The sequence below is a fragment of the Emydura macquarii genome, unplaced genomic scaffold (genome assembly GCF_026122565.2).
Source record: "Emydura macquarii macquarii isolate MOO-44397 ecotype Brisbane River unplaced genomic scaffold, CSIRO-AGI_Emac_v2 contig_3692, whole genome shotgun sequence".
In the NCBI taxonomy this organism is placed as follows: domain Eukaryota; kingdom Metazoa; phylum Chordata; order Testudines; family Chelidae; genus Emydura; species Emydura macquarii.
The window spans coordinates 7,516,911-7,532,620 of record NW_027133829.1 but is presented as its reverse complement, the minus strand read 5'-3'; the positions used below and the strand labels follow the sequence as shown (position 1 = coordinate 7,532,620).

General features: G+C 43.1%; 1 protein-coding gene across 1 annotated transcript in view; it reads left to right on the top strand.

The window, feature by feature from the left end:
* The first annotated feature begins 7,403 nt into the window (after window positions 1-7,403).
* Window positions 7,404-15,710, top strand: part of CFAP58 (cilia and flagella associated protein 58) — an 81,578-nt gene continuing 73,271 nt past the window's right edge. The window contains exons 1-3 of the mRNA XM_067537095.1: window positions 7,404-7,412; window positions 10,249-10,530; window positions 15,051-15,199. Of these exons, the coding sequence (XP_067393196.1) occupies window positions 7,404-7,412; window positions 10,249-10,530; window positions 15,051-15,199 (440 nt within the window). The remainder of the gene's footprint in view (window positions 7,413-10,248; window positions 10,531-15,050; window positions 15,200-15,710) is intronic.

The window sequence follows — 15,710 nt, the reverse complement described above, 5'->3', positions numbered from 1 at the left end:
TATAAAAAGGATAAAAATGAAATTCTGCCATGCCTACAACTAATCAAGCAATCTGAGAACCCACCACATTTACCAATGACTAGGAACAAATAAGATTTACTTTTACTGACAAGGCCCTGCTTCTTTTAGCACTGCAACCCTGACACAACTACAGGAGAGCAAGCTGGTTCTATTCTGCCTTGGGCAGAGAAAGTTAACGGGTGTCTTGATTACAGTCTGTAAGTATCTACAGGGGGAACAAATATTTAATAATGGGCTCTTCAGTCTAGTACAGAAAGTTATTGTTGTAATCGGTGTGTTGGTCACCGATGTTTATCAGTGTAGGCTGCGTGCATGTGTCCCTGTGTAGATGCTGTCTCAGCTCTGATCAGGAAACTGAGACGGCTCTCACGATCAAATGAGTCGACACGACCACAGATTAGCTGAGCAACGAAGGCGCCCAGGCCAAGTTTATTGCGTGCGGCACAATGAGAAATGACTTACAGAGTATCTCTGGGTCAGTTTCGCATAGGCGGCGTTACAATGGTCTCGGCCCAACAGCGGGACTTTCCGTTATCCCCTAGGCCGGACGCCGGTATTCCCTCTGACACCCTCTTTTATACACTGTTACATACACTTTCAGTCTGCCCCCTTTGACGTAGGTAGTTGCCACCCTTCTGACGTAGTCTAATACCATCTTTTTCTGTTGATTGGCTGATTTGGGCACCACCACTCCATGTATCATTTCTATCCATCAAAGTGTCATTTCAGAGAGTTAGTATCTTGGTACCTCTTATACCTACTACATATTTTAGTAATATTTTGGCAGTCTTACAACCTTGCAGAATCAGCACTTTCCTATACCAGTTTCAGTTAACTTGAGTGACTCCTTATACTTCTGTTCACTCGGCTTTTTCCGTTTAGGCCTTAGCCTGTTTTACAGGCCTTAAGCTCTCACTTCTTACTACAGTTATCATAGTTATCATTGGAAGCTGAAGCTAGACAAATTCAGACTAGTAAATAAGGTGTAAATTTCTGACAGTGAGCATAACTAACCATTAGAACAATTTACCAAGGATCAAGATGGATTCTCCATCACTGACAATTTTAAGATCAAGATGGGATATCTTTCTGAAAGATCTGCTCTTGGAATTTTGTTGAGGGAAGTTCTGTGGCTTGTGTTATACACGAAGTCAGGCTAGATGATCACAAGTGGTCCCTTCTGGCCTTGGAATCTATGAATCTATGAACAAACCAACGTCAGTCAAATGCTACTGACAGAATCCTTATTAGTACTGGTGATGGTGTATGAGGCTGATGGAACATGGTTGGATTTCCACATCCCAGGGAAATTTGCAGTGCTAGCCATTAGAAAAATGAGGTTTTGATTTGTAATCTTAGCAAATTTCAGGCCAAACCCTGCTCTCTTTACTCACATAAATCATGCTGTTAATTCCTTGTCAATCAGTTTGCAAGAGTGAAGAAAGTAGAATATGGACCCACATGTGGAACCTCACTCACACTTGCATATTAATTAGACTATTATATATCTTAATTATTGATTAATTAATATTTGTAATATGCTCTGGAAATGTAAAAGGTTTTAAGGGCTGAGTATTATTAATGACTATTATGATGGTAGCCCCCACGTCATTGTGATAGTACGGTGCCACCTAGTGATTTTCGTTACTGCAATGCAAAGATGTAAAAGAAGACATTAAAAACCTATCCCTCTGCTTTCCGTTATTTCTTCTTCTTATCCTTATTTATTTTATCACTCCCAAAAGGGTGATATGCACTTTACAGAAAAGACATAAAGTCATGGTCTCTGCCCCAAAGAGCTTACAATCTCTTGGGTGATGTTTTGATGAGATTTTACTGTATCTTTATATCTCTGCAGAGGTCCATAAATCCTTTCTTCACTGAATAATGGCTTATCACTTTTATGTCACTACAAATTAAAGTACACATTAAATTACTGCCTTAGAGCTGTGACCTCAAATAAGTCAATAAGCAAATATTTCTATTCTAGTCACCCACTGTCGTGTGCGCACACACGGAGATCACTTTCTTGAACTTCTCTTTTAAGGTAGTTGAAGGAACAGCCAATTCTGCCATCTGATTATAAACTATTAATGTCACCTAAGGCAACCCAGCACTGCTACAAGAGGACACAAATAATAACACTTTAAATGAAATAAAACATCTTGAATCAAGTTCATCCCTGTTTTTAATGGAATCCCACCAGGATTGCACCTGGCTTCTTATGTTTGTGTTTGCATGACCAGAGAATTTTGGCTTTCACCATCACTCATAGTTTCAGAGAGACATAAATGGAAGAAACTAATAATAGTACCGTTTAAAAACTAAAGTGAGAGGCGTGTGATGCTGATAGACCAGGTGTGAGCTCATGTCAAGGCCCCTACGCTTCATTGATCATTGACAAATGCTTAGTTGGAAACCAGTCTGGCTCACCTGTAAAACTGATGTTAAGTTGGTAAGAACGTGTTTAGTGTTTAGACTTGATGAAATGCTTGTAGGATGCATGTATTGATCTCACTTATAACGTCTATATCCCATGATATAAAGTTATATTGAGTGTTTGCATTGTAAACCTCTGGAATTGTGTAGCTCACCAGGCAGGAAAGAGGCATTAATAAATATAAAGTTCTGGGCCTGCACACAAGAAGGCCCATTGAAACCAAATGAGCCATTGTGAAATATCAAAGGACAAAGACTTTGTGATTGCCCCCCCTCCACACACATCCATGAAGAGGAGACAGGCGCGAATTTCATCAGTTTGAATTCTGGGGGAAGGGAATTAAAAACGCTGACCAGAAGGAATTGTATCATTATGCTGCTTGGCATTTGGAGAGGACAATATTTCTAAGCATAAGCAAGGGATCCCTGAGCTGCTTAGCTTGGGTTAGCTCTAAAGGACATAGAAAGCTTGTATATTGCAGCAGCTTCCATTACCTTTTGAAACCTAAGATTGTAACTTATGTGCGTGTGTATGTTTACTTGCTTTAACCTTGTAAATAACTCTCATTTCTTTTTCCTAGCTAATAAATTTTTGGTTAGTTTATTACATGATTGGCTACAAGCATTGTCTTTGGTGAGAGATTTAGGGTACAACTGACCAAGCGTAAGTGACTGATCCATTGGGACTGAGAGTAACTTGAACATTATTGTGATTTTTGGTGTAAGAGACCCTCTGTCACAAAGGCAAGGTTGCCTGGGTGGCAAGATAGATCAGAGTTCCCAAGGGGACTGTCAGTGACTCCATGTTAAGGCTGTTATAGTGCTTGGGGAGTTCACACTTGTTACTTGGTTGATGAAATCTAATTATAGAGAACACAACCAGTTTGGGGTTTGTGCCCTGTTTCTTAGCAGTTTGCTCTGAGGTTGGCACTCGTGGTTGTGTGCCCCACTAGACAGCTTGACAAGGGGATTCTACTTCATGGCCAAGTTCTGTCTCGATTCTCATCTGGCCCCCTTCACCTAGTATCTGAGCACCTCATAAATGTTAATGAATTTACTGTCATAACACCCCTGGGAGAGATAGAGTAGTCTTGTGATCTATATTGTACAAACAGGGAAGTGAGGCACACAGAGATTGTTAAGTGATTTGTCCAAGGCTACAGGAAGTCTGAGGGCCGGGAATCATGCCCAGATGTCCTGTCTCGCAGCCCAATTCCTTTCTACGGGCTTGTTTTCACTGCAGAATTAACGTGGTCAATAACTTCTGTGTTTCCCCCAACTCGAGTCCTGTCCACACACAAAACCCCTTAGCCCAAGTGTGGGGACTCTTTTCGCTAGAATTGGCTGGCCCGTCGGGGGTATAGGTTACAGCTTGAGTAAGCACGACTCGTCAGCTGCTAACACAGTCACTCTGTGGAGGTCGAATGAGACCACTCTGATCTGTGCTAGGTTAGCACAAGAGGAGCTAACATGAGCATAGATAACTTCAGATAACTCTGCAGTGAAGCCATAGTTTATATTACTAACTTCAGTGGGTTGCATTGGATGCAAATTATCAAGAATTTGGCCAGTGTAGGCAAATGCAGGATCACTGGAATCCCTCAATATATGACGGATCCTCTTTTAACACAGTTACCTTTCTAGGTCCTTTCTCATGTATAACTCTACAAACACACAAAGATAAGCCTGGGGACAATACTGCCTTCCATTATCAGTCTCCACTTCAGCCCTAACGGCTCTCCTTTTCAGCCATAATTATATAACAAAGAGCAAGACAAACATCAACAACACACGTGTATGTATATATGAAAAAGGCTAATATAGGGTGTATTAACAGGAGGGTTGTATGTAAGACATGGGAGGTAATAGTTCCACTCTATTCAGCACTGATGAGGTCCCAGCCGGAGTACTGTGTCCAGGTTTGCGCACCACACTTTAAGAAAACTGTGGACAAACTGGTGAGAGTCCTGAGGAGAGCAACAAAAATAATATAAGATTTAGAAATCCTGACCTATGAGGAAAGGTTAAAAAAATTGGGCATGTTTAGTCTTGAGAAAAGAAGACTGAGGGAATATCTGATCATCTATGTATTTGAAAACTGTTATAAAGAGGACAGTGAGCAATTCTTTTCCATGTCCCCTAATGGTAGGCCAAGAAGTAATTGGTTTAGTTTGCAGGTGGGAGATTTAGGTTAGATATTACGAAAACCTTTCTAACTTATAAGGATAGTTAAGGGCTGCTATAGGTTACCTAGGGAGGCTGTGGAATCCCTGTCATTGGTGGTTTTTTAGAACAGGTTAGACAAACATTTGTCAGGGATGGCATAGGTGTACTTAATTCTGCATTGGCCACTGTCCGAAGACAGAATACTGGGTTAGATGGACCATTGATCTGACCCAGTATAGTCATTCTTATGAGGTTCCTTCCAGCCCTACATTTCTGTGAGTCTATGTAAGAAGGAAATTTGAAGCTGCATCAGTTTTGCTTTGATGTTGCTCTCTCCCCTCCATCCCTATCATTTATTTTTAATCACCTGTCAAATTTAGAAGCTGATCCCTCAACTCTTCCTCATATTAAAAATTTCCTTGGTCAACAAGGGTTGGAGGATTGGCTCCTTAGGTCGTGAGGTCTTTGGAGTAGGGAGTTTGTCTTGTTTGTTTGTTGCCATGCTTCTGAAATAATAAATAATAAGAAAAAACAAGACTAGGTGGATGTTTTTTCATCAGTCTTCCCTTGGGTTGGAACTTCTATACTGTTTTAGTATGGTGGAAATTGTATATGGGTCATTTACTTGCAGAATACATTATAAAATGCATGACTATTCCTCAACCAAAATGGTAAAACTAGGACTGAAATTCTCCATTTTGTCATCTAATTGGTAAAACAAGGTACTGCTCATTCAGCCGTCCTTTGTAGACAAGGGAAAGAAAAGTTTATCATTTGTTACTATTTGTTTGTATCACAGAAGGACCTAGAAGCCCCAGTCAAGATCAGGACACCATTGTGCTAGGCACTGTGAAAAAACATAGTAAGAGACAGTCTCTATTCCAAAGAGCTTACAGTATAAATAGACTAGGGCTGGAAACCAAGGGCTTCCAGACTCCCAGCTCTGTGGCAGGGAGCCTGGAAGCCCTGGAGTTCCCAGAAAAGCAGACCCTGGAAACCTGTTAGGTGAGCTGGCAGGAAACGAGGCAGGTTTCTATAGGAAGCCTGCCTGTGAAATATTTTAGTTTCAGTGAAAGAGCATTTTCTGATGAAAAGCCATTTAGTCAGACAATTTCTAACCAGCACTACTCACAACAGGTCTATGATGTAGGCAGGTACCATTAGACCCATTTTACAGCTGGGAAAACTGAGGCTCAGAGAGGTTGGGGCAAATATTTTCAAAACTTGGAGACTGAAAGTTAGGCACCAAAATCTGTATTAAGGCCCTGAAGTAAGTTGCCAGTTTTTTAAAGGTGCTGAGCCTCAGCATCTTCTTTAACTTTGATGTGAAAAACTTGAATTCCCTGGAGCCAAAAGTGCAAATATCTGCAGGCCCAATGTAGTCCTTCATCTTTCTGAGGTAGATGGTAGATGTGTGTGGCTCTTTCAGATGAGAACTGAAAACCTGCTGGTATGTCTACTCTGGGCAGATGTTTAATAATATTAATAAAAGCTACTATCTCACTCATCTTGTCTCTCTAATGTCTCCCCAGGCATTTTATTTACGAATAGGAGTTTTTCCTCAGCATCTTTGACCAAAATTCCCCCTGGCTGCACTGGTGGGCTATGTGCTGGATGGTCAGCCCCTCCCCAGTGGCTGCATTTCAGTGGCAAGGTATGTAGCTTGTAATAATGTTCTGGGATCCTTTGCTGGAGATGTTGTAATAGAAAAAGATATTGAGGAAGAGGGGTGGGATGGGATGGGGGAGATGATCAAAGCTGCTTTTTCCAGGTTGGGGGGGGATCTCTTAGGTCCTCAGCACAGCTTTTCGGATCCCTGGATGTAATCTGTGGTACAATGCTGTGAGTGCGACAACATGCTGGAGCCATGTCCAAAGCCACCGAAGCGGAGGAGATGTTGGTTCCCTGATTTACAGCTGAGGAGCTCGGGGTTGGGAGGCAGGAACCAGGAGATTATTCTCTATGCAGGTGGCTTAGGGGAATCAGCAAAGCCAGAGATACAGGCTGAGGGTGGGGACCCTGGCTCAAAGGAGGGCAGGCATGGCCCCTGGAGCCAGCCCTATCTAACATGTTACTGCCAGTCGGGGTGCCCCCTCCTTTTTCTCACCCCTGGCCCTAGTGACCACCCCTCTGACCCACCCCTGCGCCAGCCTTCCCCACCTCCTGCCCTCACGTCCCACCTCATCCCCCACCCCTGCTCTGTCCTCACACCCTGTGCCCTAGTGACCCCCCGCCCCACCTCCTCCCTGCCCCACTGTCCCCACCCCTCCTGCCCTAGTGACCCCCGCCCCACCCCCTCCCTGCCCCACTGTCCCCACCCCTCCTGCCCTAGTGACCCCCCACTCCACCCCCTCCCTGCCCCACTGTCCCCACCCCTCCTGCCCTAGTGACCCCCACCCCACCCCCTCCCTGCCCCACTGTCCCCACCCCTCCTGCCCTAGTGACCCCCATCCCACCCCCTCCCTGCCCCACTGTCCCCACCCCTCCTGCCCTAGTGACCCCCACCCCACCCCCTCCCTGCCCCACTGTCCCCACACCTCCTGCCCTAGTGACCCCCCGCCCCGCCCCCCATGCCCGCGGAGAGCGGAGGGGGCGGGGAGCCGGTTGCTAGGAGACGGCGGAGGCGGCCCGTGTACACAGCCGCTTCCCGGGAGCCAGACCCGGCGCGGAGCCGCCGACACCCGCCCCCTCCCTGCAGGGACCCGCCGGCCCCCGCCCAGCCCCGGGCCCGCTCGTCCCCCCCCCGCCGGCCTGTGGCCCCCTCCCCCCACGGAAAGATGAGTGAGGTGAGCAGCCAGCCCCCCGCCCCCCACTCCCTGCGCCTCTCCCCTGCCCCCCCACTCCCCATCCCCTCCCCATCGCCCTCCCCTTACCCTCCCCCCTTTCCTCCTCTCCCCACTGCCTTCTCCTCCCCCTGTCCTCCCCTCCCCTCCCCATTGCCCTCTTCTCCCCTCCCCCCCTTTCTTCTCCCCACCCCTCTGCCATCCCCATCCCCCTCTTCTCCCCTCCCCCTCTGCCCCCCGTCTTTCCCTCACTCCTCTTGCCCTCCCCTTCACCCCATCCCCCTCTCTGCCTTCCTTAACCTCTCAGCCCATCCCAGCCCCTGGCTTGGGGCTCCAGCTCTCAGGGTCACTAATGTAAGTGTCCCCAGGTGCCTATCCATGGTGCTTAAAGTGCTCTGCAAAAAGCTTGGGGGGAATGTCTGTCATAAGCGGGGAGCAGCCACCTCGGTAAGATAGCTCTGAAAGTGTGTCCCTCAGCAACCCAGTCCCATTACAAAAACCATTCATTTGCTGGGTCTGTGGCCCCTGGCGGCCCACCCTTCCTCCCTGCCCACCCAGAAGAGCAGTGCAATGGGCTGTGACTTTCTGCACAGATCTAGCCGAGAACGAAGGCGGACCCGCTTTGCAGTTCACTGTGCCCTGGCCTTTTCTTGTCTTGTGTCCTTCATTTGAAACTCTGCCAGTGTAGGTTCTTGAAGCTCTGGGCGAAGGGGTCGTTGGGGCCGACCACACCCTGACACTAATGCCGTTTACCTCTTCCGTATCACTTTGTTTTCACGTACACATTTCTATCAACAATTAAAATGTTGCAGAGTTTAAAATGGTGTCAGAGGCTGACTAGGTGGTAGACAAGAAATTGCTTGTTGGTGCCCTGGAAGCTATTTCTGATGAAGATAGAAAATGATGCAAGACACATAGCAAGATTTTTAAGCAGCCAATAATTTTGGATGCCTCAGTTTTTGGTGTCCATCTGGAGACATGTTGGGCTTAATTTTCAGAGCTCCCACAACTTTTATCAACTTTAATAGGAGGCATGGTGCCCATCATTTCTGAAAATCAGGCCCAGCCAGGCACCTAGAAAAGCAGGCACCACAAATCATTGGCCTCTTTTAAAAAATCTGGTCCAGAGTGTGGGCCAAATTCTTACCTGTTGCACTACATACACCAGTGGATTTACACCACGGATGCATTTAGCCCTATGTGTGTTGGTGGTTTTAATGTATTGTCACCAAAAAGTTTTACTAAAAATATTTTTCTTACCAACACACAAAAAAAGATAAACCTTAATTCATATCATTAGGATGTTATTAGTAAGCTCTAACAGAAGTATTTTAAGTGTCAAATGAATATTGTGAGCACCTTTCAATTTAATTAGTCTTTGTTTGGTTAAACGGCATATTGAGATATAATATTTATAATATAAGAAATAATAATACATTTTGTCTTGAGATATGAGATGAAGGTTTCACATGGACTAGAAAAGGATCAGTTACTCACAAGCTTATTTAGTGTGATTCTCTTCTAACACCAATTTCACACTGGTTTAACAACTATATTTTAATGAAGTTATTCCAGTGTAAATGATCAGAATCAAAGTCTTAGACATTAGAGATAAAAAGCATCCATCTTGTCCATTACCCCTAGATTATATTTTGGATTGTCCCCACTTGATCTAGTTTTAAATGTGCTAAGCACTGCTTCCCTTCCGACACTATTCCACACTGTTGGGACATCTTTTTTTTTCCTTCCATTTTCTGATATTCAGCTTATATTTCCTTTGCTCTTCCCATGATTGCTACAGAGTTTCAGATAAAGATGGACCTCTGGTTTGAATCTGGAATCAATTCCAAATCAGAACCTCTGCAGAGATATGGAAGATTTGGATCCAGTGTTCTAGTTCAGATTGACATAGAGAAAAGGCTGAATCATAATGTTTAAATCTAGATCTGAATTTACCTAAATTTTGGTAGGTGGATGGGCAGCTCCGATGTTGCCATCTCCAGTTTTAAGTTGTCCATATATCCTGAGAAAGATGACGCCATGTAATCCCAAGTAATTGGGAGGAATAAAATTCTGCTATTTTTATTCACCAAATTTTCCCATGTGAATCAGTGGGACTACTTGTGTGAGTAAGGTGAGCAGGGTGTGGCCCTGAGTATGTTGAGCTGGTAACCAACATATAAAGGGTTTTTTTATATGGTTTGAGTGAGTAATTTTCTCAGACTAGCATGGAATTCTCACTATCATGAACCTAGGAAAATGCTATCAATGACTGTTCAGTTGTATCTCTAGCCCAAGGCTGGCAAAATGTGTCCACATAGCTGAGATTAATCAAAATTCCCTGTGCGAAAGGGCCAATTATAGAACTTCTTGGTGTTGGGATGATACTGTTAGTGCCACAGCCAGACTTGGCTGAGAGACAATGATATGCTGGAAATATCTTTGCAGAGAGCATATATCAGACTATAGGATGTGGGGTACACCGAAAAATTGGAGTTAAAATGCTCAGCTAAGTAAGTATCTGATGCATTCTTTAAAGGCTATAACAGTGGTGGCTTTTTTTTTTTTTTTTTTTTTAAGATCTAGTTTTAGATTAGTCGTGTTCAATTTCAGGAGCTCCAACTGTTTGAAGGTCAAGGTATTTCACTGGAATTAGCAGATATCTGTTTAAAAAATAGAATGGAATGTGAATTTCCTATGGGAGGGAGGGAACTGCTTCCACAGAAGATTTACATCATGGTTAGTTACCAATGAACTGTTATTAATATATTGCTGTTATCTCTTGCGGTCATCTGCAGGCAAAACTGAGATTTTTGATTATCCACCTCATTTAATATAGGAAAGGTACGACAGACCGTGTATAGAAGAAAATGCCTTTGAAACACTGGAAAAAGACTTTCAAGAAGTCATCAGTGAACTTATGGGAGATAAAAGTCTGGAGAAATTCCGGATAGAATATGAGAAGCTCCACACGGTTATGAAAAAATCCTACGAAAATGAAAGGCGTCTCATGTCAAAATGCAGGGAGCTCAATGCTGAGATTGTGGTGAATTCTGCTAAAGTGGCTGCAGCCCTGAAGCTCTCCCAAGATGATCAAACGACGATAACATCGTTAAAGAAGGTAAAATTTAAATAGAATTAAATATGAGCAGAAAATATTTAATGGAGGACACAGTAGTAAGCTGAGGGAAATTTTTCATCAGTTCAATGTCTTGAAGATGTTATTCTGCTATAGAGAAGTGATGTGCTAGTGGACTGAATATAGAGCTGGAAGCTGAAACCACCTGTCTGATCTCTAATCTGCTGCTGACTTGCTGTATTCTGTTAGGCAAGTCTCTTAATTATTCTCAGTCAAATTCTGTTACACAAGGGTAAATCCACACTAATAGCTGTCTTCAAAGGAGTAACTACTTCTATGCCTAAACTGCCTCATCTGTAAAATGGGGGTAATAGTACCTACTTTACAAGAGGAATTTGAGATTAATTAGCTGATGTTTCTGAAATGATATATACATTTTAAATATTGGCAGGAAATAAAAAATTCACCTGCCTGTTGCAAGTAGGATTTTTCCCCAGGGGAATGTCATCAACTTCTGTAAGTTTTCATTGTCCTTGTGTTTGTGAAGACAATTTTCCTTACGTGATCTGAGTGTAAATTTTTGGCAGTGTTGTCATCCCAAGTCTGCAGACAGACAGCTTCTGTGCCTCTGCTACTGCTCAGAGATTTCCCAAGTTGCTGCAGAATGAAAACTGTCTAGAGTGACTCTTTCAGGTTTTTCCTGTTGCTAATCAGATCCTTGTAGACAGTTGCTACTATCTGGGCAATCTCTCAGCAGGAGTGGAGGCAGGCACTGGAACTATGCATGGGGAAACAGACTAAAAAATGGAAGATGAGGAGGGGGATAGAATAGCAGAGAACTACTCTCATAAATGCCATAAAGCTGAAGAGGGGTAGAGTGGGAAGGATATTATCTCTGCTAATCTCAGCAGCCAAGAGGCTGAAGGGGTGTACAGATTAACAGCACCCACCATTGAATCAGCCAAGGGTGTTTGACAATATGTTACTGTTAGAGACAGTGCACAATAAACAGCTCATAATTATTCTTTTAAAGCACAGCGATGTGCTGATCTGGGGGCATAGAGCACAGGTATTTTTCAGTTTGGCTAGGAGTTTTACTCTTTGGGCTAAGTACTCAGGTATCACTATAACATTGTTACAAAATGTTCTTGTCATGTCTTCCAGAAACTTCAGTAGCTATTGATTTTATTTTCAGCATACCCTCAAAACTGCATGCTGTTTTGCTGTCTGAAAAGGAATCCTATGACTAATCCTAATTTCACTGTACTTCATTGTAATTTCACTCACTAGTTGCTTTGAAAACAAGACTGTCAGATGTGCATAATGCAAATTACCATGTAGATTCAAATCCGAGTAGATCTTTGAAGCATATTTCCTTTACTAAATTGCAACAAAAGAAAAAAAATCTATTCTGACGTTTCAGTGGCTACGTCTACACTGCAGTAAAAAACCCGCGGCACCAAGACTCAGAGCCCAGGTCAGCTGACTTGGGCTCATGGGTTTCAGGCTGCAGGGCTAGAAACTGCAGTGTAGATGTTTGTGTTTGGGCTGGAGCCTGGGCTCCGCGACCCTCTTCTCCTCACAGGGCCTCAGAGCCAGGGCTCTAACCCAAGCCTGAATGCCTTCCATGCAGTTTGATAACCTTGCAGCCTGAACTCTGGAAGCTCCAGTAAGTTGGCTTGGGCCAGCCGTGGCTGTACCTATGTCTTTTATCACAGTGTAGATGTACCTGTGTGTGCTAGAGAAAGGAGAAATATATTGGGGCTGTTCCTGTAAAATCCATAAAATTAAAGACCTAAATGTTGCTGATTGACTGGGTCACTGAGGTAAAGGGTGCAGAGAGGTAAAGGGTGCAGAGCCTTTTCCTTCTAGGTTACTAGGTCAAATTCAAAAGGGGGCTTCAATCCTGCAGTCTGAACAGCAGAGGCAGACCCTTGCTCCTTGTGAACGCCTGTTGAAATGTCCAGGTGCAGAGGCCTGACTCTTCAGATCAGATTGCAGGATAGTGGCCCAGATCAGTAGTGATCAATAGCTGTTACCATTTGAGGCCACTCAGTGCTGTGTTTTGTGGTTTCAATCCATTTTCTTAATGTACACTTCAGCCCCTTGTTGACAGTCACATCAGAGAAGTTAAATACTGAATTGAACCATAGAGAATGAATTTCCTGCTTACCTCTGGAGATGTTGTCCTGCCAGGTTAGTATGGAGGGACATTATCAGAGCAGTGTGCAGAAGTCTGCATTGCCCTTGCTTTGGCTAACAGGACCTCAATCTACAGGGCTATCAACCCAGCACTGTTCACCAGCACTAAACTCATTTTCAGGCTTGGTCTACACTACAGACTTATGTTGGTTTAACTATGTCACTCAGGGGTGTTGAAAATACACATCCCTGAGTGATGCAGTTATACTCACCGAACTCCTGGTGTAGACAGTGCTACGTCAATGGGAGGGCTTTTCCCATTGACATAGACACTGCCTCTATGAAAGGTGGATTAACTGAGCTGATGGGAGAAGCTCTTCCATTGGTATAGGTAGTGTCTTCACTAAGCACTGCTGCCACTCCACTGCAGCACTGTACGTGTAGACAAGCCCTCAGTATTTGAAAAATTCAATTGGCTTTGGTTACTTAAACACCAATAAAATGAAGCAGTTACAGCTTATGAACTAGCTGCTTCATAGTTACTAGAAATCTTTCCCACAAATTTTCAGAATGCCTGTTAGTACAAACATCAGGTATGGCTCAGTCTCTGGAGTTAATTATGCAATAAACTGCAATGCATTTTTAATGCCTAATTAAAACCTGTAGTTATCTAAAAGTTTATGACATGCTCTGTATGCTCTAAGTCCTATCTTTCCGATGAATAATATGTGATTTTTAAAATAGAGGTTTCCATCATCAGAGATTTCTTCCCTTTTAATCCTGAATTTAAAAGAAGCAACCTCCCATTCCTCCACCTGAAGTTAAAAACAGATTACTAGAATTAGGTAACATTAGGCTTGGTCTTGCTCCAGCTGAAGTAAATGGCAAAATCCCATTCAGGATTTCTCCTGTTTACATATTGCCTAGATTGATTTATATGCAAACCACATTTTTGTCACAGATAGAGAACATAAGGATCTAAGGGCACAACCCTGATACCTTTACTTTTAGTTGATCAATCATTTCTTACCTGAGTAGCCCCATTGACTTCTGTGAGAATACTCACCTCAGTAAAGTTGCAAGTTCAATTGAAGTTAATAAAAAGATTCCCCATTACTTTAGTGCGAGTTGGATGAGAACCTGATATCGGGATCTACTAGTGCAGATTCTAGTGCCTGTAAAATGTTGCATTGAAAGGTTTGGGGTTTAAATCTGAAACAAGTCTCCAAACTCCTGGTAAGTCTGGCATTTGATACTTAACTAGTACTTTTGGCCTGAGTTTCTTTTCTTCTCCCACAATAATGAGAGTTAGAGACAAGTGCAAGCCTTGACTGTTAATTTCATGACTTCCATCTGTTTGTTACACAGCCTTCATAAGATATTAAGGGGACACTTTTAACTTGGAATTTAATACATTTCAAAAAAGTTAAAAGCAGCTTCAGATAATACAAGTGTGTGTTAGTCACCTGGCAATTTTTATGGTGTCACAGTCACATTTTCCTATTACAAAAAGTTTCCCTCTCTTTCCGGTTACTGGGTGAAAGGCCCCCTCTCTCTTCCTCCCCAAAAACAAAATAAACAAACCCATGTACAACCAAAGGAGGCTGAATAAGGTCCTGATTCAGTAAAGTAAGTAAGCATCTGCCTAACTGTAAGCACAGGAGTAGTTCCATTACAGCTCTAAGTACACATGTTTACAGTAAGACCTGTGAAATCAATAGAAATAGGACTACATACAGGCTTAGAGTTAGGCACATGCTCAAGTGCTTTGCTGAAACAGGGCCACACTAACTCTTTACATGGGAAACAACGAAAGTGACTTTATTGAAATAGTCTCTGTGACAGATAGTGAATGGCCTCAAGGAACCATGGAGAGGGAATACAGGGGCAGTTGCCCTGAACTGTGGCAGTCCTGTCAACAAATGCACAAAGTAAACTGGAAAAAATAAATCTTGTTTTCCCTTCTTCTAATCTCAGTTATAATGATTTTAGGTATTACTTGTAACTAGAGTAGATGAAACATTTTAAGACAGAAATGTGATTTTTAATGTGCCTTACACATGAATTCGCAGAGAGCTGAGTGAGTTTTTGGCCATAAAACTCCCATTGGCTTCAGTGGGAGTCATGCAATCAAAACCCTACAACAAGATTTTGCATATGTGAAGGCCAATGTGTCTATTAGAGAAAATGGACCAGATCCTCAACAGCTTGTAAATGGATAGCGCTTGACTGACCCAATACAATATGCACTGGCCATACTGAATAGTCCTCAGGGGGAGAAAACTGATGTATATCTAAACATGAAAGAACACCAAAATCTGTATTATCTGTTAGCAAAAACAAAATATAATTAGTTTTCAGTTTTTTGTTATTTTGCATCCAATTTAATTTGTTAAACTTTTTTCCAATCATGTTCCCAGGAGATTGAAAAAGCCTGGAAAATGGTGGATGCAGCCTATGAAAAGGAGCAGAAAGCAAAGGATACCATTCTCTCACTGAAAGAGGAAATTATGAACCTGACTAAATTAGTGGAGCAAGGATCTGGATTATCATTGGGTCAAGAGCACAAGTAAGTTATCTCCATGAAGGACAGGGAAAGCCTGATCCAGTGCCCCCTGGGCTGGTTCTCTACTGTCCTGCACTTTGTCATTTATACCCATGCAAAGTGAGTGCAAATCAAAATAAATGAAAATGTTTTACTTCCACTTTGTACTCACTTTTCATTGTGGCAAATGACGATGCAAAGTACAGGACAACAGAAAATCAGGCCCGCTAAGTTCAATGAGTGTTGGATCAGGCTCAGGGAAGTCGGATGAAAATGTAAGTTATCAGCTGTCTCAGGATCTGCCAGCTTTCTTGTCTGATCTGTGTCTAACTTTGAGAGCCTGATCCTGCGAATATTTGCACTCATGATGGCAGTGTGGTCCAGTGAATAGAGACTGGGCATCAGGAGACCTGGGTTCTATTCTTGGCTCTGCCACAGGCCTGCTGGATGATGTTGGGTAAGTTGCTTTCGTCACTCTCTGTGTCTTCCGATCCTTTGCCTGTCTTTATATTTATGCTGTAAACTTTTCAAAGGC